This window comes from Equus asinus, chromosome 2 (assembly GCF_041296235.1).
Source record: "Equus asinus isolate D_3611 breed Donkey chromosome 2, EquAss-T2T_v2, whole genome shotgun sequence".
NCBI lineage: Eukaryota > Metazoa > Chordata > Mammalia > Perissodactyla > Equidae > Equus > Equus asinus.
The window spans coordinates 181946056-181973911 of record NC_091791.1 but is presented as its reverse complement, the minus strand read 5'-3'; the positions used below and the strand labels follow the sequence as shown (position 1 = coordinate 181973911).

Genomic DNA, 27856 nt, shown 5'->3' with positions numbered 1-27856 from the left:
GGGGGGGTTGACACTTTGTCACTTTGTCCCATGTCACAACAGGGATTTATTCTGACACTACACTTATAAAGAGGCCTAGCACGTTTTCTCCATTTCAGAAGTCTTTAATTGGTCGTAGCAGACATCCCTACTTCGCTTAAGGTTGCTTCCCATTTTCTCTCATCCTATACGCTTCAGTCTAGTCTGCTGTTATTTATCTTAGCATGTATTCTAGCGCCCCCTGTACTGCTTTTGCATTTTCTGGTCATTCGTTTACATGATGGCTGCTCAGTCATTATCTGTAGGCAAAAGCAGCTACAACTTCATGATGTCTTCTGGTGTAGTCATTTACAATTATAATTTAACTATAAATTACTCTCACTTTTCCTTTACGTTAAAATAGGGCATTATATTAATTTTTGACATTGTATGGATAGGCAGATGATAATTATCTATTAATTTTATTTCAGGATTGTAAAAGGGGCAATGTATATGCAATAAGAAGGGAGCGCTGGGTCTGATCATATTGAGAACACCTGCCGTGCTGGTCTGGCTCTTGGCTCCCTCTCTGACTCTATCGCCTACCATACTCCCCATTCAAAGCCCCCCACCTTGCTCTTCCTCAAACACCACAGGAACATTCCTGCTTTGGAGGTTTGCAATGTTTCTTCCCTCTGCGTGGAATGATCTTCCCCCATACATGAACTGCAGGGCTTGCTCCATTCCTTCCTGCAAATCTCTGTTCAAATGCCATGCTCTCCTCCTACAATCCTTTCTGACCATCTGATTTAAATATCTCTCCACCACATCGTGCTCTCTCTCTCTTGTCCTGCGTTATTCTTCTTTAGTCACTTATTGCAACCCGAGACACTGCTGATTTGTTTTCTTTTGCCTCCTCTCTCTAGAACGTAAGCCCCAAGAAAGCAGAGACTTCATTTGTTCGTTGCTGTTTCCCAGTGTCTGGTACAGTGCCAGACACAATGGGCAACCAATAAAACTGAATGGATAGATTAATGTCTTAAAGGCCAAAGGAAGTGCTGGTAGGAGCCTGAATCCAGCAGGCAGCTTCCAGGTCCCTCATTCCCAACTCAGACAGTGCTGCCATGCTATTAAATGTTTGGGATATTGAACATTCATTGAATATTTCTTTTGAAGATAGGTTTCCACAACTGAAAAGTATTGGTGAGGATGTAGGAAAACAGATTTGCACTCACTATTCGTGAGAATGTAGGTGGTTCAGCTTTACTGGGGGGCAATGTGGAAGTATGTGCTAAGAGCCTTTAAAAAATGCGGTATATTTGACACGTGTTACTTTGCTTAAGATCATTTTACTCTCACGTAATTGTAAGGTAAATATTATTAACTCCCCTGCACAGATCAACAAAGTGAGGCACCAACAATTTTAAGGAACAAATAAATTACAAGTCAAGGACCCATATCTAGGTTGTCATATGCAATCCTAGGGCTTTCTCCACCATTTTCCATTGTCTGCTATTTCTGTGTTATGTTACCTAACTCTGTAAAGCTAAAAATTGTGTGACATACAAAATCTTTCAATTCTTAGTGCCTAGTACAATGATAAATATTGCAGGTGCTCAATAAACCTTTGCTAGAAGAGGGAATAACTCTCTGAGCCACGAAAGTCTCCATAGATGGTGCATGACCCATGGAGACAATGACAGAAACTGCCCCAGTATCTCTTCTGCCATGTTCCATAGTAATAGAAGGTGAACCTTGGCACTCAGCTGCCCAGAATAGTGACTTTCTTTTCATCCTCTTTTATAGCTAGATGCGGTCACATGACTAAATTCCAGCTCATGAAATCCAAGCAGAAGTGGTGGGCAAGTTCAGACACATGCTTTTCTTGTTTAGAGCCTTCCTGCTGGCTGGAATACAGATGTGATAGCCGGACCAGTCATACTAGACCTTGAGATGACCTTGGTAATGAGTGTCACAGTCAATGAAGCAATAAGATGGCAGGATCCTGGATTCCTAACTCTGCAAAACACCCTATCAGTCCTGCACTACTTTTTACATGACCTTTGTACAAAAGGAAAATAAACTTCCATCTCGTCTAAGTCTCAGTTATTTTGGGTTTTCTGATTATCTGCACCCATTAGCTACCCAGAACTAGTTCTATTAGGGCTGTCACTTACTCTCATTTCCTTGTTACCTGATATTTGGTTAAACCGATTTGGCATTGTACTAGTGACAGCCTATATGAATTATGCATTCCATCTGGCATTTTTAAAGATTCTTTTGTAAATGGATATTTAATAAGCTTTTTCACTTAACCCTAAAGAGCAATAGAACAGAGTCATGCATAAAAAGCCATAATTCAGTGAACTGTTTAATAATCACTTTCCAGAGTAATAACTGATTGTCAAAGACTGTACATCTAAGCAGGTCTCAACAGCATAATGAAATCAGAACAATGACAGTGTCTCAGCTGTCTCAATCTTTCATTTCTTCTGAACTCTATTTCTGATGATTAAGAGATGAAGAGCTTGAGTTGGAGATGTTCTTAAGGGGAAATCTGGCTGAAATGATGAGGTCTGGATTTATTATAATCTTCTCCTGTGTGCCTAATAAATTTTTGTAAGCCAAGCAAAGGACAGGAATTTTATTTACTGTATTATCTGTGAGATCTGAAGAGAAGACAGACTACCAATCTAAAAGGTGAGGAAGGAGAAGGAGATGCAGAGGATGTTACTTATGATCAAGACTGGTCAAACTGGATGACTAGTAGGCTGATTAACAGTTAACCACGTGATCGTGGCAATCCTGCAGACTGACTTAGATAATATCCAAAACATTGGCTCTTCCTCGTGGCTTTTGGGAATTCTTGATAAGGCCACCGACACACTATTCTCTCAAGTCAAGGATTCTCAACAGGACCCCAACCCACCATAGATAATACAATTTCAAGCATGTCAAAAGTAGCTCCTCTTCCCCAAAAGGATGGGGACTCATAACCCTTATGTGTTGGGCTAAGAAGAGAAAGTACTTGTGGGTATTTCTTCACTTTGAGAATAGCTCAAAGATTTCAGAATAAAATAAAACTAATAAGGTGAAGTAGAACTGGGTCAGTCTGTTATTCTGCCTTTATTTGACGTGAGAGATGGCAGATAATGGAGATTTTATCTTTAATTCATATTAACAGCAACCTAAGTTGGCAGAATCAGTGATACGTGGCTGAATGTAACTGGTTAGTGATCATATAACCAACTCCTAATATCATCACTACCTATAATTCGTCTCACCTGCATCCTTTCACTTTATGACACAATGTGGTATCTTAGGTGCCCAGCCCGGGTCCCATTCCACACCCACCATTTCTACCGCCACCACCGGGCTCTGTGAGCAGCAACTTCCTGTTTCTTGCTGACTTTCCCCAGGCCTAAGTGTGCCAGGCTCAGAAGTCATCATCAAGAGGTCATGGGTGGCCATTCCAGGACAGACAGTGTGATGGTCCTCCCACTATTGCAGAGTCATCACAGAGATCTGAGAGGGGAGAAGTCACAGTGAGAAATAATTCTGGATACCTTGGGTCTAGATCTTAAGACAGTGAGGGAAAAAAGGAAGGGAAGATGGGGGGAAAGAGAGAGAAAGTGCCACCAACATGACGTAATAACAAGAGAAACACTTCTCATCTGGCTTCCAGAAGAACTAAATGGGTTCTGGTCCCAACTACACTAATTAGCTGAATGGCCTCACAAGAGTCACTTTCTCTCACTAGGTCTCCGTTTTGTTATCTATAATACAAAGTTAGTTAGGTTACCTCCCAGCTCCAGAAACTATTTTAATGAAAAGTGAGGGTGAGAAAATGCTACAGGAAAATTCATCACCAGGACTCTGAAAGTTCTCTTCCGTATAATAAGAACACAAAGTAAAATATGTCAAAGAAAATTTATTAAATGAGAATTTATTATTTTTAGTTTTAATGCAATAGCCTAAGAATTTAACCTTTTTTCTACCATGCTCATAAAAACTCATAAAGATAATAAATACAGCTGATTTTGTCAAGCCATCATCCCTTGCCACCAAGGTGAGACCAAGATTCAATGCACTTTGCAGTGGACTAAGGACACCGGGTACTTGTAAAAGAATATTACCCCAAAATGAAATATATATCCAGCACAACTAGAAAATGTGCTGCACAGTCTATTAGACTGCTTTTGTTTGGATGAGAGATGCTCAAACATGATTGTGGTTGGCTTGTTCTCAAGATTTTGATTTTACTGTCAAAACTGTTTATCTATCCATCCTTAAAACCCACATGTTTACCTATTATGCTTTAAAACAAGCATTGTAAAGAATACAGCTGCCTAGCTTCGGGCTGTTTACAGCTACAGAATGAATGACTTAAACTGCAACCAAATACTGTTCTTTGCAGTAATAAAAAATAAACAGCTTCTCGTGTACAATAAGTCACCGTGTAACCTAACTGGGATATTCAGTTGGTTCAATATGCTGTCAAGGTAGCCATATTATTCTGAGCCCCAATACCAACTTTACATTTTAAGAAACTCTTTTAAATTGGATGCACTCTTTCCTCTCATTTTACACAAAATAGATGAAAATCATGGCTTGAAGATATTACAAAAATTACCCTTAACGTGGACTAAAACTCTACGATGTGAAGTTGGCAATTAGTGCTGGATTTTAAATATCCAGTTTATCAGCCAGTGCCTACCTCACTCCCAGTGAGGGAGATTCTAAGCCCTTACACTAGTCCTGAAAATTTAAAAGCATGAAAAAGGTCTACATTAGGAAATCAAAGCTGAAATTGAGTTATGTATCGAAATAACAATCCAGGGAGAGGAAATGCTTTTATTCTAAAATCCCAATAATTGTACCTGAAGTAGCCAGAAAAAGCATTTATTTTGCTAACATTTAAAAACTCTTCACTTTACCTCACATGTACTTAAAGCCCCGGTATATGTGAAAATGTATCACTTTCAAGATCCAAATGCATTTGTCCTTTACAGTCCAAATTAAGGGACTTTATTACACAAACAGGCAAAAGAAAAAAAAAATCATTGCTGGGCAGCATCTGTGCTAAGAATCAGAAAAAAAATACATCTGAATTCTATAATAAATTAGCATTTCATTTTTTAAGTATCTCTGTATTTCAATCTTGAAAAAAAAAATTCTCATGGAAAACAAATTGCACTTGTATCCAACAAAGAATGCTTATTTTGAAGGAACAATCTCTAGCTTGGTTCAAAATCATCACTACAATCAAATCAGCTAAAGGAATAGGAATTTTCCTTCAAGAACTAATACAAAAATCTTATTTTCCACCTTTTAAAAATGAATGAAACCTAAATACATAAACATTTTGTATTTGTTGAAAGCATCCAAATGTTGTCTGAGAGATTTTAAAATTTCACAGAAGGGGCTGGCCCCGTGGCCGAGTGGTTAAGTTCGCGCGCTCGGCTTTGGGGGCCCAGCGTTTCTCGGGTTCGGATCCTGGTGCAGACGTGGCACCGTTCATCAGGCCATGTTGAGGCGCCGTCTCACATGCCACAATTAGAAGGACCCACAACTAAAGAATATACAACTATGAACTGGGGGGATTTGGGGAGAAAAAGCAGGGGAAAAAAAAACTTGACAGAAAAGAAAACTAAATCCAGTAACTTCTTAACCATTACATCTTTTGTACTAGCTGAAGCACTTATGTCTATGAGGACAATAAAGTACCGTACAAAAGGAATTTGTGAGAGAAAAGTGTAATAAAGGTGTCTCTCATTTTCTCTAGAAAAGATTTGCCCAAACTAGTCCCTCCCAATTATACTGGTGTCACTCAAACGACAGAGATTGCTTGTCTTCGCCCAGATCCTGGTGGGTTCCCTGATTTAGACCTCTAATGAGCAAAACTTTGTTCCTAGGACAGAGAAAGGTGAAATTTGAAAAGCTAAAAGCCAAGGAAATGTTTAAATACTATGGAATAATATGCAGCTATTTCAAAGAATAAATTAGAAGTCATAAATATTGATACATGCCCATGGATATGTGTCAAAAAGTTGCAGAGTAATGTGTACCATATGTTCTTATTTTTGTAAAGAAAAAAACCCTATGGATGTGTGTACATATGTGTACACATTTGCACTAAAGAAATAAGATAAGTGTAGAAGGATAAACAACAACAAGTACAGATTACTGTTGGCGAGTTAAGGAGGCTTTCATTGTCGGTGCCATCAAGTGGATTCCGACTCCTAGCAACCCTGTGGACAGCAGAGTGGAACCCTGCCGGGTCTTTGTGTGCCATCCTCTCCCCTTCTGGTGCTCTGCCAGACAATGCCCACCGCTATTCATCCAAGTTATTGCAGGTATCAGCACTTCATTTCTTTTTATTGCTGAGTAAGATATCAATTTACCCTTTGAAGGACATCTGGGTTGTTTCCCGTTTTTGGTTATTAAGTAATAAAAGCTGCTATGAACATTCGTCTCAGGGTTTTGTTTGAACATAAATTTTCATTTCTCTAGGATAAATTCACTGCCTTACCTGTGTCCTATAAATTTTGACATATTGTATTTTTATTTTAATTTAGTTCAATTTTTTTATTTCCCTGAGACCTCCTCATTGACCCGTGAATTATTTAGAACTGTATTGTTTAGTTTCCAAATGTTTGGAGATTTTCCTATAATTGTTCTGTTATTAATTTCTAGTTTGATTTTATTATGATCAGAGAACACATTCTCTATGATTTTCTCTTAGATTTATTGAAGTCCTTTTTATGACACAGATATGGTCTTAGTATATATTCCATGGACAGCTGACAAGAATGTGTATTCTGTTCTGGTTCAGTGCAGTGTTCCAGAAATGTAGATTAGACCTTGACGGTTGATGGTGTTGTTGAGTTCTATATCCTGGGGGAATTTCTGTCCAGTTTTCTATCAATTATTGAAAGAAGGGTGTTGAAGTCTTCAATTTAAATTGTAGATGTGTCTATTTCTCCTTTCAGTTTTTATTTCGCATACTCTCCAGCTCTGTTGTTTGGTGCACACACATTTAGGATTGCTTTGTCTTCTTGGTGGATTGACCCTTTCATCCTGTTATAATGCCCTCTCTGTCTCTGGTAATTTTCTTTGTTCTGAAGTCCACTTTATCTGAAATTAATATAGCCACTCCTGCTTTCTTTTGATTAATGTATGCCTGCTATATTTTTTCATCCTGTACTTTCAACCTGCCCATATCATTATATTAGAAGTAACTTTCTTCCAATATATATAATATATATATAATTGGGTTACATATATATAACCCAATTGGGTTATACATTTAATCTGTTTGCCAATCTCTTTTGATTGGTATATTTAGACCACTTACATTTAATATAGTTATTGATATGTTAGCGTTTGAGGGTGTCACTTTATTTTTTGTTTTCTTTTTGTTCTCTCTTTTTTGTTTCTCTGTTTACTTTCACCTGTCTTCCTATGGGTTACATAATGCTTTTTAGAATTCTACTTTGACTCATCTGTAGTATTTTTTGAGTGAATCTCTTTGTATGCTTTCTTAGTCATCACTCCAAGTATTACATTATATACACATAACTTATCACAGTCAACCGGTATTATCATTTTTCAATTATAGTGAAGCATAGAAACCTTACCCCCTTTTATGTCTGTTTACCTTCCCCTATCTATAATTGTCTTAAATATTTCTTCCACGTACATTTAGAATAACATCAGACAGTGTCATAATTTTAGCATCAACCATCAAACACAATTTAGAAAGCTCAAGAGGAGAAAGGAAGTCTACTGTATTTAGCCATAGTTTTTGTTTATTGTGTTCTTTCTTCCTTCCCAGTGTTCCAAGAGTCCTTTTCCCAATTGTTCCTTTCTGTTTAGAGAACTTCCTTTAGCCATCCTTTTAGGGTAGGACTGTGAGTGACAGATTCTCTTAGCTTTCCTTTATCTGAGGATGTCTTGATTTCCCCTTCATTCCTGAAGAATAATTTCACTGAGTATAGAATTCTGGAAGGACAGTTCTTTTCTTTCAGCACTTGAAAACCATTGTGCCCTTCTTTCTGGCCTCTCTGCTTTCTGACAAGAAAGCCACGTCATTCAAGTTGTTCTCCCCTGTAGTCAACATATTGTTTCTCTCTCACTGTTCTCTAGATTTTTTATTTTTATTTAGTTTTCAAAAGTTTGACTATTATGTGTTTTGGTGTGGGTTTCTTTGGGTTTCCTTGGTTTGGGGTTCCCTCAGTTTCCAGGACTTCGATGACATGAAGGTTAGATCTTTTGTTATAGTCCCATAAGTCCCTGAGGCTCTATCCATTTTTTTCCCTGTCTATTGTCTCTCTGTTGTACAGATTGAGTAAGTTGCATTGTTCCATCTTCAAGTTCACTGATTCTTTCCACTGTCCTCTCCATTCAGCTGTTGAGCCATCCATTGAGATTTTTGTGTGTGTGAGGAAGATTGGCCCTGAGCTAACATCCGTGCCAATCTTCCTCCATTTTACATGGAATGCCACCACAGTGTGGCTTGATGAACAGTGCTGGGTCCACACCCAGGATCCAAAACTGCAAATCCCGGGCTGCAGAAGCAGACCATGCGAACGTAACCATTATGCACCAGGCAAGCCCCCATCCACTGAGTTTTTTTTAAGTTACTGTATTTTTCAGTTCTAAAAATTTCCATTATTTCTCTTTATATGTTTTGTTTCTTTACTGAGACTATTTCTCTGCTAAGACTTTCATTGTTTCAAGTGTGCCCATTGAAGCTTTTTTTTTTTTTTTGAGGGCCACTTTAAAATCCTTGTCAGATAATTTTAACACCTCTGTCCTCTCAATGTTGGTATCGATTGTCCTTTTTTCTTTCAAGTCTAAGTGTTCTGGTTCTTGGTATGACAATTGATTTATTATTGAAACCTGGACATTTTGGGTTGTATGTTATGAGAGCCTGGATCTCATTTAAACTTCCTGTTTTAGCTGGCTTTCTCTGATGCTGCTCCAGTAGGGGTAGTACAGGGAGGGCAGGAGCTGCCTTATTATCACCAGCTAGGGGTAGTAGTTTGAGTTCCCAACTCAGTTGCTGTTGACACCAGGGGTGGGGGCCTCTTTATTATTTCTGGGTGGGAATAGGAATTCTGGCTCCCACTAGGCCTCTACTGATGCCATCCTGGTTAGGAGGGATACGAGTGTCTCATTGCTCTTCCCCATATGGCCTCCAGTGACACCACAGAGACACCACCAAAGCTTCTTTGCTGCTGGGCAGTGTTGAAAAGTCCTGACTCTCCACTGATACCACCTCAGTGGGGAGGGGATTGGGGTACCTTGTTACAGCCTAGTGAGATTAGAAATCTAGGCTTCTCACTCAGCCTTGGCTGGTGGGGGTGGGGATAGGGCCATAGATTTTTCTTCCATGTTCGACTAGAACAGTGCAGTTATTGTCCAAAAGTTTTGTCTCGCTAGGCTGCCCCTTTCTTGATCCTTTGGCTAAAGAGAGCAGGTTTTTCTTGGGACTTTTTCTGTCTGCAACCATTGCATTCTTAGGTTTCCAGCTTCGTTAGCTCCAAGTCTGGGACATATGAGGCAAAAAGAAAACCTGAGGACTCATCACTGTGTGCATCCTTGGATTCTGAAGTCCCTAGCCAGTCTGTCTTCTTCTCTCCACCTTTTGGAATCTTCTCATCTTTGTCTTATATATAATGTCCAGGGTTTGTACTTTGTTGTAGTTAGCAGGAAGAACAGAGAAAAGTACATCTATTTCATCTTCCCTGAAGTGGAAGTAGGTATAAGTCTTATGATGTAACATTTTCTAGTGAGCTAAACATTATTTGTTTATAAGAGACCTTGGAACATGAATTTCCTCTTACCCAGGTCATGTCAAGCCATTTTTCTTTTGAGCTGTATGGCCAAAAACAACTATACATGAAAGAGTAAGGATGGGCTGGCTCCTTAATTCTCAGTTAACATCTGGAAGGTAGTCTCTGTGCTCCAGTCTCATGTAATTAGGATATATTTTGTGATGGATAATACTGAACTCCTCAGTAAAACAAACATAGGACCTTATAACATTTCTACCCTTCCTGCCATGGTGTATGCATTCTGTTTAGGCCAGTGGTTCTCAGCTGGTGGAGGGTAGTGGGTGGAGCGATTTGGCCCTTCTCCCCAGGGTCTCATTTGGAAACATCTAGAGATATTTTGATTGTCATGACTTAGGATCGGGGGGAGGTGAGAAAATCATGCTACTGACATCTAGTGGGTAGAGGCCAAGGATAATTCTAAACATCCTACGATTCACAGGACAGCTACCCACAACAAAGAATTAGCCAACCCAAAGTGTCAACAGTGCCAAGGCTGGGAAACCCTGGTTTCAATGGTTGACCTACATCTGATAGCTAAATTTAATCCTCAGATATTCTGTGCACCCATTGGCCTGTGTAATGGAACTCTAAACGGCGGGTCTGGAATGGCCTTGTCCAAGCTCTAAACAGAGGCAACACTCCCTGACGAGACTGTCTTATCCTTTGCCTTTCCCTGTAGGGACTGCTGTGTGGCTCCAGGTTAAGATGTCTAAAGTGAAGTATTTCTTGCTCATCCTGGAGAGAATGTTGTTTATATAAAAGGTTTAAAACAAACATCCTTATTCCATTCTTAAGAATTTTTAAAATCATAATTTAGACACCACTTTTACACTTGCATTTTATTGTGCTCTCTCACCTATCCAGCCACCTATCTCACCTATCCAGCTATTTAAACAAATTCTCCATTGTTCCCTAATAAAACTTCTGAAACCACTTTTCTTCAAAATAATGCAAAGCTCTGTCTTCTGGAATTTTTGGAGCAGGGGGAGGCAAAATTTAAAGAGCAAGAACAAAATCTAGGCTGCACCAAACATCAATATCACGTAAGGCAGGGATGGGACTGAAGCATTTGGTACCTGCCAAGTCTTATAACACAGGGCTAGGCCCCCTGGCTCCTGACTCAGATGCTCCAGGCCGCTCTCCTACATAAAACAATTCAGGTCACCAAAAAAGGATACACAAGAGAAATGGAATGCCAGAAAGAACAGAATTCACTGTCCCAGTGTTCATTGTCATTTGATACGCTCCCTTCTTATATCCTACTCTATTTGAACTCCTCATAATGTACTCTCCCTTCTGGGCCTTTGCTCTGAAAATGTGACTTCCCCCAAATGTATGGGACCTCAGAGTTGGTTTCTAATACAGTTGCCTCTTCATGTCAAGTACCTGACTATGTCATCGAGTTCCTTCTCACAGGGGCAGACACCGAGGCCTTTGTTCTGTTAAGGCTCTCCAACGCGCGTCCTGATTCCTTTTTGTATTAGACCCAGAGACCTAATTAGAAATACCCATTTTGAAACGGCCCGAGCAGTCACACTGATCTTGTTCAGTAACTGTGGGGAGGTGTGGGTCTTAACTGAAAACATCTGTCCTACTCCACTGACAAACGTTAGGTCAAAGGCGACACTGGGGACTCTTGTCCTTACATGTTTTTGTTTCTGTAATGGGTTTTATGATCACATTCCTTAAATCACAGCCAAGAGTGTATTCTGGGGTTGAAACTATTTTAAAGACATAATGTGGCAGCAGTATTCTGTGTAGTAACAAGAGGTTTGGCGCTGCAGCCAAGAACAGTAACAGAATCTTTTTCCCCCTGTCATTCTCATTGCCATTCTCAAAAAAGACTCTGTCACTTTTTTTCTCTTTCTCTCTCTCTCTCTTTCTGTACAGGACTCAGATTCCCTTCTTATTATTTTTGTTTTGAATGTCCCCGCCAGAGCAAAGTCTATATAATGGACAAAATATCTTAAACTATGATCCTATGCAGTTTTGCTTGCTGCCAGGGACATATCACAATCAACAGAGGGACGGTCCTGGCAAGGGTCCAGTCATCTCTGGGGTGTGAACGCCTGGGGGGAATCCCAGATCTGCCTTGCCTTCATTGTGGGACACTGAGCCAACCCCTTAACCTCAGTGAAGCTAGAGAGCCTCCTATGTCAAATGGGGCTCTTACAGGTATCCACCTGATGGGATTGTCCTTGGGACAAAAATGCACATAAACTGTGTCCATGGCTCTTGGTACATAAGCATCACTTATAATCTCTATAATTGGGAATATCTAGGAAGTAAATTTTTTAAAAATATTTTAAGAGAATGGTTTTCACTGAAAATAGAACTCTTTCAACTTCTTGATAGTAACACATTGATCTTCTTCTTAAGATATAAATTTACTGTTAATAATGCTAAGCTGTAACAGAAAAAGACAGTTTTTCATATGAAACATCTGTTATTTCGATACTAAATAATCACAAAGACTTTGAAAGGAAAGGTTACCAGTGATGTATTACTCAGGTCTGCAACTAATGTTCTTTGAACGAGTTTTTGAAATAACTTCTTGATTTCTTTCACTTTGAAAAGAGGATACAGCCCCTCGATGGAATACTCAGTAATTCAAATTCAAAAGTCAAAGGACTCGAATAACGCCCCAGTGTTTTGTCTAGCTCATCACACACCAGAGGCACGGAAATGTCTTACGCTACGTCTCCTAAAGGTGCATTTACCCAGGAGCAGTTATTACTCTCCTTCTGGTTCACCTACTTCCGTCTTAAGGTCGTAGTTGGGCCCGAGGACGCTCTGGATGAGCTCTCTGACGGTCTGGTCGGAGGCCAGCTGGGCCTCGGACTCCAGGGAGGCGATGACCTCCTCGATGGTGGTGGGCATGGCCCGCGAGGGCCGCGGGGTCCGCAGGCCGGCCTCCCGCGCCGCGCCGGACAGCGCCCTCTCGCGGAAGCCCTCGCGGACCGTTCTGCAGGTCGAGGCGGCCGAGCCCTCGCGCAGGAAGCGCCTGCGAATCCACATTCTCTGCGGCCAGCCCGCCGCCTCCACGCCGCTCTCCTCGCTGGCAATCGAGCTGCCCAGCCTCCCGGCCTCTGCGGGCGGGGCCGCCTCCTGAGTCGCGCGGTGGCCGCGGGCCGAGTCGAAAGCCGGCTTGGAGCCCGCGGGCAGGGGGCTCCGCGGGCCCGGGCGCGCCCTGGACGTGACCCTGTCCGCGTGCGGCGGCGGCGGTGGCCTCAGGACCACCGGCCTGGACGTGCCGGCCCCGGAGGCGATGGCCGGCGGCCTGTGGGGGGGACGCGGCCGCAGGAACGCTGAGCTCCGCAGGTAGAAGGCCTGGGGCCGAAAGGGCCGCGTCCTCCCGGGAGCCGCCGCCTGGCTCGGGCTCGGGGGGCGCGCCCGCTGCAGGGGGGCCGCAGCGCCTTTAGCCCGAGGGGACCCCGATGGCTTTTGGGGTCCAGCCTGAGCAGCGCCGCCCTGCGCCCCAGGCCGGGCCGGGCCGGGCGCCTGGAAGCCGCAGACGGGGCCTCCATCCACGGCCGCCTTGGAGACCAAATTCTGCTTGAATCGGAGGAAATCCTTTCTAGTCTCCTGGCGAACCTTCTCAAGCTCTTTAAAGATGTACGATTCTTCTTTGTATTTCAGTCCAAAGTGCTTCGAAATCGTGGACATCTCGACTAATTTGTCCTGTGAAATAACAGCAATATATTAATATGTATATATTTAAAACAAAACTGTTAATAAATAAAATTCCAGCTCCAAAAAAGCTTCTCAGGGTAGAATGCTCCCCGTGCTTCCTGAGGGAGGAGTGGGAGGATTAGTTTATAGAAAGCATTTTAAATCCAACCATTGGCCTTTTCTGCCAGCCCTTGTGGTCAGCGGTTAAGAGCCAGCGCTCTCACCAGGGTGCCTCGGGCTCATTTCCTGGTCAGGGACCCACACCACCTGTCTGTCAGTTGTCACACTGTGGCAAGGCTGCATGTTACTGTGATGCTGAAAGCTATGCGACGGCATTTCAAATACTAGCAGGGTCACCCATGGTGGGCAGTTTTCAGCAGAGCTTCTAGGCTAAGACAGACTAGGAAGAAGGACCTGTCCACCCTCTTCTGAAACAATTTGCCGTGAAAACCCTATGAATAGCATTCACTGATAGAGCACCAGAAGGTGAGAGGATGGTGGAAAAGACCAGTTCCACTCTGCCGTCCACAGGGTCCTAGGAGTTGAAATCCACTGATGGCACTAACAACAACTGGCCGTTTCACAGGAACCTTGGAAACCCTTTAAAGCAGTTTACAGTAGGAACTTCCAAAACTCCTACTGGCTTTATTTTAACGTTTCTTTAGACTATAATGTAGTGTCCCACTTCCAGGCAAGAGAGACCACAGAACGCACAGGCATAGAAAATCTAAAGTCACCCTGTTATGAGAGAATAGAGGTCATCAGCTGTGACCTGGATCCAGCCCACAAAGATATCTTTCAATTGCTTCGTTTTTCAAAAGTATTAATTCATACCCAACAATTTTAAATTGAGATATTTTCACATAAAAATCCAAATTTAAAGTTTCTCTGGAAAAAAATAAGTGAGGGCTCTGACAATGCAAGGGCCGAATCCCTGCTCTTATAGGAGGGTAGCAGTTTCCCCTTCCGTCTCCAGCTGGTCCTGGGCCCTCCATCCCTCACCCAGCCCACTGCCCTCAACGTGTCACCTGAGCTAGAGCAGAATGTATGAAGGGAGAGAGGTGATCAGCCACAGGGTGGGCCACAGCGAGACCATGAGGCCTTGAATGCCGTGTTTGTACTTTTTCTGTGGGCTACTGGAAAGCACTTAAAAACTTTTAACAGAAAAGTGAATTGATAAGATCTGGTGTTTGGAGGAGATTAATACTGAGTGGGAGAAAGAATAAAGGGGTGGGGGGCAAATAAGAGTCTCTGCCCTTGGTAACAAAGCAGAGTGAAAATATAGACAGAACAAGGTAAAAGTGATAGGATCTGGCCAATGATTAGGAATAAATGGGAGCAATTAATGCCCCCTCATAAAATAGGAACTTTGAATCACCCTGATGAAGTCTTGGTCATAACCAAGTGCATCACAAAGCTATTCACTGAACTGTACAGTTAAAAATGGTTAAGATGGTACATTTTATGTGTATTATCACAATTTAAAAAAAAAACAAACTCCTGCCTTTCATCAGGGCCAGCTATGATCATAAGTGGATTCTGAGATCTTGAGAGCTCTAAGGTCACTACCAAAAGCCAGGCTAACAGGAGATATAAACAGAGAAGGGCCAATGACAGATCCTTTGGCTCCTCAAGTGTGGGAGGTGGGAGAAGCAAGAACAATCAGAGTGTTCGGGAAAAGAGAACAGAGTTCCAGAGAACCCAAGAAGAGGACAGTTTCAAGAAATAAGGGTAAAACAATGAAAATAAACCAGAAAATAATAAATTAGAACAACTAATTTATTTTTTAGAAAACCCAAGGCCAAGATTCTCTGAAAATAAAATGAAATAATAAAGCAGAAACATCTCTGGAATATCATCATTATTTGCAAATATGATTATCTACCCAAAAAACATAAGCACTAAAGAACTATTTAGAATTATAATAGTGTTCTACAAGGCATTTAAGTTAAAAAAAATGTATACAAAAAAGTAACTTCCTTTACACAAACATGATCCATTGAAAAGCATAATGGTAAAATTCCAGTTATAATTTATTTAAAAGAGTATCTAGGAATAAACGTAACAAGAAATGTGCTGAAACCACAAGAATAAAATTTATTAATTTTACTGAAGGAGATAAAAAGAAGACTCAACTAAATAGAGAGACAGTTAATGTTTTTTGGTGAGAAAACCAAATATTTTAATTATATCAGGTCTTCCCAAAATATTGTATTGGTTTAATGTCATTATAATCAAAATCTAAAAATGATATTTTGGACTTTGAAAAATAATTCTGAATTCATTTGAAATAACAAACAAGGTAGATTAGCCAAAATTTTGAAAAAGGGAAACAAAGAAGCATTTGTCCTGTGAGAAAATTAAAACTTACACAGATATAAGAACTAAAACTGAACACTGCTGCTAGAATCACTGGGTAGACTGAGTGAGAGAAAGAATTAAGAATAATATGGGTTATATTACAAAGACAACATTAAATTGATGATAAAAGAATTATTCAATAAGTTGTGCTGAGGCAATTGGTGGACTATTTGGGGGGAAATCACACCTCATTTTATGCCATGCACCAAAATATGATGGATTTAAGACAAATGTGGAAAATATTTTCTTATTTTACTTTGCATTTCTTTGCTTATCACCTATTCACATTTCTTTATTGTGTTGAATTTCTTTATATCAACTCATAAAAGAGTTATTTTAACAATCACATTTCTTCATCTATCATGTAATATGAGCAATAAGAAGAAAATATCCTTTTTAGCCTGTAAATATACATAGTCACATTGCTTTTAATCTCTAAAATATCCACTGCTGGTTCTCAAACCCAAGAGCCTGCTACCTGGCAACTCTCACCTGAGAACCGATAGGCTTTCTTTCTCTCCCCAGCTCTACCAATGACTAGACCTCGGACAATTCAGTTCTATCCATAACAAGATTTCATATTAAAAAGTGAAAATAATAATCCATTGCCTCTTTTCCAGGCCAGAGTATATGAACATTAGAAATGATTTCTAAAGCCCTTAAGGAAGTTTTCCTGTTTAAAAAATGCTGTCTAATCCTCCTCCTAGTGTTGTGGCCGTTATTGTTTGCACAGGTGGTAATATGTTCTTACTGACACCGTCTGCACGTCTTCCTACAGAAGGCTGAAAGGTAGTGACTGGGACAGAGCCCGGACCAGAAACACACTGATACCTGAGGAGAACCTGACTTGATTCTCCCAACTGCCTTCCCTTTGTTGCTTAGTTCCCGCTTGGTGTTCCCTTCCCAACTTCCCCCAGACCCTTGCTTTGCTATTGCAGTTTAACAAGCGTTCGTTGTTTAACGTTTCTCAGTACATTCCTCTGAGTTCTTCACAGGAAAGTTGTTCCTTACATGTAAAAATAAACCAAAAGAAAATAGAACTTCTAAATTTCACGGGAACTTCTATTGTGTTTTTCAAAGTAGGTGGTATCCCAATGCTAAATGGGCCAGTCCATCAAAGCTTGGTGCCTTTATAGCCCCCACCCACCCCTCAACGCTACAAAATATGTAAAATGATTTTTAAATATCCAGTCTCATGGGAAAATAATATGTTCTCTTTTTCTTAGTAGCAATTTATTAAAAGAAAGAGACTAGTTCTGGCTTGGAGATACTCAAGGGAAAACAATGTAGCTGTCCTGAAAGGGGAAAGTATTAATCTACATAAGAGGTCAAGCCTGCTGCTCACAAGCTAGGTTGATTAGCTTTACCCTACACTTTAAAATAGGACAGAAGGTGCTTGAAATCTTTGCAACCCAAGCAGTAATTTCACTCTTCTCTTCTTTCCCAGTTATTGGAACTCTGCCTCTTCCTTCCTCCTCTACCAAGAGGCTCAGTGCCTGAGCAGTGAGGTAGTCCCACAGGCCAAGAGCCAGCCTTCTCTCCTCTCCCACAAGGTCTGGGCAGACCTAAGGAGGAAGCTTTGCCAAAAACGGTTAAAGCCCCAGGAGGGTTGCTTGTGTGAATTCTCTAGACTCTGGAATAGGTTGCTCTCCGCTTCATGCAGTTCTGGCTGCTCCCCCTATTGGAACAGAAGATCAGAAACTCTGCTCTAGATTCTAACTAAAGTAGAAATAAATAGAGCAGACCACCAGATGACTTAGTTCCAAGCTACATGAACACCTCACAGAGGGAAAGGAGTTCTTCATGTCAGGCCTAGCCCATCAGAGTATTACACTGGGAATGGACCCAAAGCCCCAGCTGGTTCTACGGATTACCTGGCCTTGACCTCCTCCTGTATATTGTCCCCTCAGTGGGAAGGGTGACCCATTGCGTTCTCTTGGGTCCATCGCCAAATATCACCTCAATCCACTTCCTAAATTTCACACCACATCAACTTCCAATACACAACACTAAAGTTCCAAAAGAAACACCAAAGCCCAAGGACAGTCCATCTCATCACATAAAATCTTTAGCACTGCAAGGAAAGTGAAAATATTCTGGAAAGCAATATTTGCTTCTGAAATATCAGCAGTAGAAAGGAGATCTATTGTGCACTGATTATAATTTATGAGAAAGTCTGAAAGGAAATATACAAACATTTTAACAATTTTGCTAAGAAAATGGAAGAATAGTAATTTTTTCTATTTTTCCACACTTTCTATAATACTTGTTTTTGCTGCCTTTAATCCTAGTAATATCAATAATAGTAACTAACATTTATATTGTGCTGGTTAAAAATGATATAGAAAATAGAGAAAAGCTATTTTCAAGCTCAGAAAAGACTTTTTTCTAAACTATTCAGAAGCCCATAGAAATTTCAATGACTGCAAAAACTTAACTTATTCAACTCTTTATAACCAGTACCTAGAGTATGCACATATCTCTTGTGAATATACCTACACACATACAAAAATACATACATACTTGCAAACATAATGGGTAGTGGAACAACAAAACATTTTCCCTGCCTTTTTCTTTTTCCCATGTTCTATTTTTCCTTCTTGGACTTTCTTCATCTAAGTGCTTAAACAGCCAAAATAGGAAAATGAAAGAATTTTTTTAAATTATTAACATCATGCTTTTGAGATGTTAAATGTTGCATGCTCTCAATTTCAAAAGCAATTTGTTGTATTCCACATCTTACAGATTAATCCCCCACTAATAACAATTTATAAACTCTAGATAAAACATAAAAAACAACTACCTGATGATTCTTAGAAATAAACAAAAGCAGGCAGATTGTGAAAGAGAGTCAAAATTTATGGAAACCCTATCCTGGAGGTGAGTTTCCAGGCTTATTGTGGCTTTTCCCTAAATGCCATCCATACTGCAGAACGGCATAGTGCAAGTAGCAAAAACTTTAATAGAAAGCCCTTCATCATTCCAGTCAGAGAAAAGAACGAAGGCAACTACCACCACTGAGGCATGAGAGAGAAACCCCAGAGGCGAGGGAGCAGAGAAAGTAATCCCCTAGTTCTGTGTCTAAACCCCCACACAAGTCTAGACTGACCTCTGAAGCATGAAGATGTGGAAGAAACTCAAGGCAACACAGCAAAGGCTTAAAAGAGCTGAACAGAGATTTAGCTGGACTTAACCTCCAACCACAGACAGTGAGACAGAGCTTAATGTGAGTCAAACCTGGTGAATTGCCTGCTGAATGAAAAAAATCAATATTCTTCAGAGGGATATAATAGAACCCAGAGTCTACACAGCAAATCATTCACAATGTCCAGGAAATAACCAAAATACACTTGGCATTAAAAGAGCTGGGAAATGTGACCCATTCTCAAGGGCAAAGACAATTAATAGGTGCCCGTCGAGAGATGACCTAGATGTTGAAATTATTAAACAAGGACTTTACGGCAGCTATTATAACTATGCTCAATGAAGTAAAAGAAAATAAGCTAAAGATGAATAAAAAATAGAAAATCTTAGCAGAGAAATAAAAAATAAACAGAAATTTTACATCTGAAAAAACAGTATTTTAAATAAAAATTGACTAGCAGAATGGAGATATCAGAGAAAAGAGTCAGTGAACTGGAAGATAAATCAACAAAAATTACACAATATTTAAAAGAGAGAGCAAAAATCTTTAAGAAATAAAAAGAAGCTTCAGAGTCCTGTGAGACAATATCAAAAGCTCTCACATATGGGTGATCGGAAGCACAAAAGGAGAGGGGAGAATGGAGTGGAAAAAATATTTGAACAAATGATATCTGAGAACATTCCAAATTTAGAGAAATACATAAATTTATAGATTCAAAAAGCTCAGTACATTTCAAGCAGGATAAAGTCAAAGGAAATCCCATGTAAGCTGCTGGAAACCAAAGACAAAGATAAAATACTGAAAGCAGACAGAGAAAAACAACACATTATTTATAGTATAACAATTCAAATGACCACAGACTTCCCATCAAACACCACTGAGGCCAAAAGACAGTAAAACAAGATTTGTAATGTGCTAAAGGACAAAAAACTGTCAACACAGAATTCTATATCAAGCAAGCATATTCTTTAAGAAAAGTGAAGGGAAAATGAAGACATATTCAGGGGCTGGCCCCGTGGCCGAGTGGTTAAGTTCTCGTGTTCCGCTGCAGGTGGCCCAGTGTTTCGTTGGTTCGAATCCTAGGCGCAGACATGGCACTGCTCATCAAACCACGCTGAGGCAGCGTCCCACATGCCACAACTAGAAGGACCCACAATGAAGAATATACAACTATGTACCGGGGGGCTTTGGGGAGAAAAAGGAAAAAATAAAATCTTTAAAAAAGAAAAATGAAGACATATTCAGATACAAGAAAACTAAGAGAAGGACTAAAATCAATAAATGAATTTTCCACGTTGCGAATCTAGAAAAAGAGGAGTTAAGTATACCCAGAGTAAATAGAAGGAGGTAAGTATAAGGACATGAATCAATTCATAGAAAACAGACAAACAATTGAGAAAATTAACAAAGCCAAGAGCTGGTTCTTTAAAAAAAAAATCAACAAGTTTCTAAAAAGTCCTAGCTAGACTGTTAAGAATAAAAGAGAAAGAACAAAAATCACCTCTATCAAGAATAAAAAGAGGATTTTCACGAGAGATCCTAAAGATATTAAAGGATAATAAAAGAATATGATAAATAACTTTATGCCAACAAATCCAACAATTCAGACAAACTGGGAAACTCTCTGAAAATTTCAACTTACCAAAGTTAACAGAAGAAACAGAAAATCTGAATAGTTCTATATTAAATAAACTTATTTATTACCATAAATCTTACCACAAAGAAACTTCCAGGCCCAGATGGTTCTCTCAAACACTCAAGAAAGAAATAAGATCAATCTTACAGATTGGTTTCAGACAATAGTGGAGGAAGGAACTCATTTTCTGAGACTCGCACACCCTAATACCAAACCTGAGAAAATCATTTTTTTAAAAGAGAAAATTTATGCATCAATATCTCTCATGAACATAGATGCAAAAATCTTTAATAAAATATTAGCACATCAAATCCAAAAATATATTTTTAAAAAGGATAATATATCCTGATCATATAGAGTTTATCCCAGGGTTGAAAAATTCATTTAGCATTTGAAAATTAATATAATTCACAATATAAACAGAATATAGTGGGGGAAAAAATGATCATTTCAATAGTGGACAATCATTTGACAAAATCTAATACCCATTCATGATAAAAATAAATAAATACATCTGGGCATACTATGACTCATAGAGAACATCCTCAATCTGATTAAGAGAACTTACAAAGAAACTTACAGGTAACATTATATTTTTGCTTTCCCCCTAAAAGTGACAACTAGGCAAAAATGTCTCAGCTCTTACCACATCTATTCAACATTGTACTAGAGGTCCTGGCCATTGCAATATAGCAAGGAAAAGAAATAAGAGGGATAAAGATTGAAAAGGAAAAAGTAAAACTATCCCCATTTGCAGATGACATAAATTTTAGGTTAAAAATTCCAAGGAATCTGCAAAACAATTACTAGTGCTGAGTGAATTATCAAGGTTATACAACACAAGGTTAACATACAAAATCAAGTGTATTTTTATACACTAGCATCAAACAATTGGAAAATAATGCCCCCCCCCAAAAGAACATAAAATATTTAGGAATTAATCCAACAAAAGATGTCCAAAATCTCCACACTGAAAATTACAAAATATTGCTAAGAGAAATGGAATACCACCATAAATTTATGAACCATTTTTGTAAACTCGATGACTCAATATTGTTAAAATGACAATTCTCCACAAATAGATCTATAGATTCTATACAATCCCAAACAAAATTCCAGCAAGCTTTTCTATAGAAATTACAAACTGATTCTAAAATGTATACACAAATTCGATTGACTTAAAGTAGCTAAAGTGACTTTTTTTTTTTAGGAAGATTAGCCCTGAGCTAACATCTGTTGCCAATCCTCCTCTTTTTTGCTGAGGAAGACTTGCCCTGAGCTAACATCTGTGCCCATCTTCCTCTACTTTATATGTGGGATGCCTACCACAGCATGGCGTGCCAAGCGGTGCCATGTCCGCACCTGGGATCCGAGCCAGCCAACCCTGGGCTGCCGAAGTGGAACTTGAGAACTTAACCGCTGCACCACTGCCGGCCCCTAAAGTGCCTTTTTAAAAGAAAAAAAAAAAAAAAAGCTAGAGGACTCACACTACCCTATTTCCAAACATACTATAAAGCTACAGCAATGGAGACAAAGGTCCTAGCCAAACACAATGCTGAATAAAGGAAGCCAGACACAGAAGAGTATATATTGCATGCTTCCACTTATATAAAATTCTAGAAAATACAACCTATTCTATAGTGTCACTCAACAGATCAGTAGTTGGTCCAGCGCCTGAGAAGCGGGTGGACAGCGAAGGGGGCAGAGGAATTCTCCTGATTGCAGTAACTCTTTTAAAGGTGTATACGTCTGTCAACACTCAAGTTGTACACCAGTACGTTATACAAACCGGACATTCTGTGCAGTTCATTGAATAGAAATTACATCTCTCTAACGTTGTAAATAGGAAAAAACAATTCGTTACACTTTTATATTTGCATGCTAAAAATAAGAACTCTTGAACTTTAAACTCCTGCAGTGGTAGTCCCCAGTCCTTTCATTGTGGGTCTGTGGCCTCCAAGGGCAAATACTCCTAGCCCTAAGCCTGCAGGGTCCCACTGCCCACCAAAGGGCTGTAGGGCCGCTCTCAAGAAACAGCGTCCGATTCTGAAATTAGACACACTGACGGTGCGGGGGGGGGGGGGGGGGGGGGGGGGAGGGGGGGGACACGACACACGACGATGGTGAGTGGGGGAGGGGCACCTAGTGGTGTTTAAGGTTTGCCCCAAACAACCAGCCCCTGACAAGGGAGAGCAGAAAAGGTCAGCGAGTTGGAAATTAAATTCCCTCCACCGTGACCTTTCACCCTCCCCACAACCGCCTGATTCCTCGCCCTCTTTGGCCTTCCTAACGCCTTCTCCCTTCCCCACAGCCCGGTCGTCACAGTCTACCTGTCCTTCCCTTCCACCAGCTTTTCACTCCTCCCCGCTCCGCGTCACCCGGGCTCTCCAGCCGCAATCCCAAAGCAGCCCAGCCCCTACTTCAGCCCCAATCCCTTCTCCACCCCCAGCCCTACGTTGCCCCCTGACTTTCGCGGAGATCGGAGCGGGTTAGAGAGGTGGCACGAGGCGACCACAGCTCCGCCCCAATATCGCAGCCTCTCCTTCCCACGCCTCCCAGACGAAGTCACCGCGCCCGGGCAGCATCCTCCTCTCACCCTCCTCCGGGGACGGCCCTGCTCCCATTCAGGCGGCGGGAAGGTTGGCACCGCCGCCGCCCGGCAGAGTACCCAACCGGCCTTTCGGGGGCGGAGCGGCCGGGTGGGCTCGGACCCGGTGGGTGGGAAGGAAGAACGCGCTTCGTTGCCCAGCAACAAGCCGCGCCCGCCCCCTGCTCCCGCGGATCCCTCCGCGCAGTGGGCGCCCACCCCGCGCGTGCCCACCCCGCGCGTGTCCGCGCCGCGGAAGCAGCTCCGGGGCGGCCTCGGACTGGGGGCGCAAACCCAGGGGGAGCGGGCTCCGCTCTCTCGGCGGTGACGACGCTGGTCCCAAAGAGCCTCTTGCGCTGGAGACCCCTAGATCCGCCGCTTTTGCCCAACTTGACCAATTGCTTACTTGGCATTCTTGTTCTTTCTGCATTTAAACGAATAATGCTGGACCAAGAGATTTAAAGCCTTTTTTTTGGAGGAGGAGTATGTTTTTAAACTATATGTCTGCACTACATGCCAATTAAAGGTACATTTCATAAAGAGAATCTTGAGATCAAAGGCATGAGATTCACTTCTGGAGAGTTTCTGTTAGAATCCCGGATTCGGCCATATTCAGAGTTTTTGACGTCTGAGGTAAGAAAGGTTATAAAAAGCAATAATTGGCAATATCTATTCAAGTTGAATATACACACTCTATGCCCCAGTGATTGCACTCCCAATAGAAATGCATACACACATGCACTGAGAAACATGTACCCCAATATTGATAGCTTCATAATAGCTAAAAAGTGGTAACAATCCAAATGTCCATGAAAAGTAGGATGCATAAATTAATTGTGGTATATTCATGAAATGAAATATTATACATGAAGGAAATGAGGAAACTTCATCTGTGGAGAACATAGACGAATCTCTCACAATTGTAACGTTGAGCTGAGAAACCAGACACAAAGGAGTACATGCTGTACTTTAAAACCCAAGCCAGCAAAAACTATAGTGCTTATGAGCGCATGCTCAGCTGAAGTACTACAAAGAAACACAAGAGAGTAATCACCGTAAGAGTCGGATGGTAGTCCTCTTGGGAGGGGAAGGTGATGGTGAGTGGGTGACCACTACGGAGTCTTAGGGTGCTAGCACTGTTCCATTTTTTAACCTTGGTGATGGCTGCTTGAGTTTTTCCTTTGTGATAAGCCATTGTTTTCTGTTTTGTTCATTTTCCTGTGTTATCTTTCACCGCTGTTTAAAAGGGCAAAAAAGAAAACCAATTAGACAAAATCGTGCAGATGGCAATGCTTTGCTCAGTGCCCAGTACTTAGCAGGACCTCAAACATCTAGTTTATATGCCTCTACTCTCCACCAACCTCTCTCTCTCCGAATAGTCAGGCAACTAATCAATGAGATCAGGGAAGTGGCAGATAAAACCTTCTAGAAGTCCTCCATGAGACTCCAGATGCTGGAAGGGGCAACATGCGTCCCAGAAGCTCAAGATGAAAGGATGCTCCTGTGCTGGGCCTCCAAGCAGCCCACCTGTGGAGGCGGAGGTACTCAGGCACCCTCAGGCATCTGTGAGGAAAGCCCCCACTGTAAAGGCACATAGCCAGGTAGGGACATCTAAAGTTGCCACTTGGGCAAGTGGCTTCCCTCTCTGTGTTTCTGCAACCTCACCTGTAAAGTGGAGATACTACTCTTACCTCGAAGGTTTGTTGCTTTGCTCCCTAACATAATGAATTCAAAGATGGTTGCTGAGTGCGCACAAGATGAGAAAGACCTGCCATCTCTGAGGTTTCATTGCACCCACATCACATCCCACTGCCCAGGGGGTGCTCCATGAGGGGGCTTTACTGTAAGCATGGGAGTAACCTGCTCAGACAATAAGTAAATTACTTTTCTTTGCTAATTAAAATAAGCAAATAATCAAAGTGCTTAGGAAGTGACTAATTGTTCTTGGTACCATCCTGGACACTGCACAAAGGTAACATATAGACCATGTTCCCGAAATGGAAAAATTTAAAAATTAATGTACCCTTGAAATATGTCTATAATATGGTAAGGAAACAGTTTAAATGATAAATAAATATTGTTCCCTAATACTTTTTATAATCAAAAACAGTAGCTAAGTATTCAGATATCCGTATCATAGTGTAATACAATCCACGAGCTAGATACTGTTAACTTCATTTTATAGATAAGGTACTGATGGTCAAAGAGATTAAGGATTTACTTTGGGTCTCCAAGGTGGAAATTAATACTGTGTTAGGAACTCTATTCTAGGCCTACTGGAAAGGAAGGAAGGAAAGAAGGGAGGGAGTGGGGGAAGAAGGGAGAGAGAGAGAAAGAAAGAGAGAGAGAGAGAAAGGAAGGAAGGAAGAGGGAAAGAAAGAAATAGGGATGGAGGGAAAGGAAGGAAAGAAGAAAGGAAGAAGAAGGAAGAGGAGGAGGAATAGTAGTTATTGATCTAAAGGCATTTCAAATTCATTGTTAATATTGTAATGCCTTCATATGACAATGTTAACACTTTTGGTGCCATCTTAAAGAAAAGGGAATTAGACTCAAAGAGAAGCATAAAATTACTCCAGCGATAATTGAAACACTACCACTTCATCTAGTTTTTTCACTCTCCAACCACCACCTGCCAGTCCTCTTGTCGTCTAGTTTTGGAGCCCCCTATTGGCTCACCTCACAGCAAGTAAAGGAAGACCCAAGGTAACTCTAGCTTCCATACCTCCAGAGCATCCTCACAGAACAAATTCCAACAAAATTCTCCGAAGAGAATTCAAGGCCCCTCCCAATTAGGGCCTGCCCAAAGGTCTAACTATTTGGAAAATAAATAATTAAAGTTATAGCTTCACTTCACATTATGCACCAAAATAAATTCCAGCTGCATGAAAGATTTTGTTATACAAGAGTAGCAGGTATAGATAAGACTTGTAAACATTAAACCACAAAAGGCAAAAATTATAAATAAAAATATTAATGAATTTTTTAAACCTATGCATTTAAAAATAAACAAAATTATAATGCAAATGGAAACCGGTGAAAAACTGACAATATTTATGGCAGAATAGCATCAATATTCTTTAGATGAAAAATAGATAAGCCCTCAAAAATTTTAACTGGCTAAAGAATGTGTGAACAGGCAGTTTCCAAAAGAAGAAATATTTATGGCCAATAGAAATATAAAAATATTCAACTTCAGTAGTAATCTCAGAAACGCAAATTAAAACAATGGTATACAATTGTTGCCAATTAAATTACAAGGTTGGCAATGGAATCCATGCATGGGAGTGAGGGAATAGGGCCACTCATGGATTTCTGTTGCCACTTTGCTAGATATTATGTAGCAAAATGTCCCAAAAGCCTTAAACACTTGCATGTTTTTTGACTTAGAAGTTCCACTTTTGCTAACTTTTCCTAATTATAGGGGTATGCAAAATTTAACAATAATGATATCAAAGCATTGTTTTAATAGTTGGAAGGTAAGCATCTTGGCTCAAATTTAGTGTCTTCTGTGTTTAGCACCATGCCTGGCACATAGAGAGAGCTCACTGATGTACACACAAATGATGTCACTGGTGTAGTTATCAGTCAAGGCTGAGTTGTTGCCACAACACAGGTATGGAGAGAACTGTGCTCTCGACTTAATGTTCTAGAGATGAGGAAGCCAAAGATGGTCAGGCCTTGGGGAATGCACAGGAACATCTCCCAGGAGACCCTTGGTCACTGGACAAACTTCAGTGCCTGGTTATATTAACACAATTCACCACTAACAAAAGTCTCAGTCCTTGGTTTATAGCAAATGTCAGTTTACAGGAGGTCAGAAAAAACCTCGGATACTATCACTATTTGGTTTTAACATCAATTACCTTAACAATGATATCAAATGCAAATAAGCAAATTAAAGTGGCAAACTCGGAGTTTGCTCCCGTGCTAGACCCAAAGGCAGCCTTGCCTACAGAAAACTAGCCACCTCAGAAACCCTAGAGCCTTCACAGCTGCACTCCAGGGCGGTGACAGGAAGGAGTAGAGCCTTTCGGTGAATTATAGCTTGAAGATGACACTGGAAAGAATTGAAGACACCATATTTCACTTCCATGAGTCTTCATGCCTCTCCTCATCAGTCAGGTCCCCATGGGAAACAGATGACACCACTCAAAAGGGTCTAACTGGGGGACGGGGAGGAAACCAGAGAGAATTCAAGAACTATTTACATGGGTATGGGTGGGGTTAAAGAGAACTGACATTCAAGGTCTTGCAGCAGCAGGAAGGTGTTACCATCTTTGATCTGAAGGGGAAGAGGGAAAAAAGGAGGTATTCGCAGAGCCTATTGAGAGTTGAAGCTGGGAAGAGGGGCTGCCGGACAGGAGCTGCAGGCACAGACAGGCAGGAAAGGACAAAGCCCCAGTGAGGGGAGAAAGCAGGAGGAGTGAGTCCTCCTGCCCTCCACACCTGCACCATTGCCCCTACATTGGCCAAACCTAATTGGAAGCCGAAAAGCAAGGAAAACTGGGTGATGTGGCCCATAGAGATTGGCCTCTGGGTCAGAGAACAGGGCAGAGGAGGGAGCTCAGAAACATAACAGAATAACCAGCAGAGTCCACCACCAACGTTCCCTCTACTGCTTTAATCCACAGAAACAAATGTACTGAGACAGCTTC

General features: G+C 41.0%; 1 protein-coding gene across 1 annotated transcript in view; it reads right to left on the bottom strand.

The window, feature by feature from the left end:
- The window catches only part of TTC6 (tetratricopeptide repeat domain 6), a 183417-nt gene extending 169946 nt beyond the window's left edge, over nt 1-13471 (bottom strand). The window contains exons 1-4 of the mRNA XM_070520038.1: nt 12538-13471; nt 12192-12207; nt 11974-12078; nt 11309-11458 (exon numbers count right to left, since the gene is read on the bottom strand). Coding sequence (XP_070376139.1) covers nt 11309-11458; nt 11974-12078; nt 12192-12207; nt 12538-13466 — 1200 coding nt within the window. The 5' untranslated portion in view covers nt 13467-13471. The remainder of the gene's footprint in view (nt 1-11308; nt 11459-11973; nt 12079-12191; nt 12208-12537) is intronic.
- Between the last annotated feature and the right edge of the window lie 14385 nt (nt 13472-27856).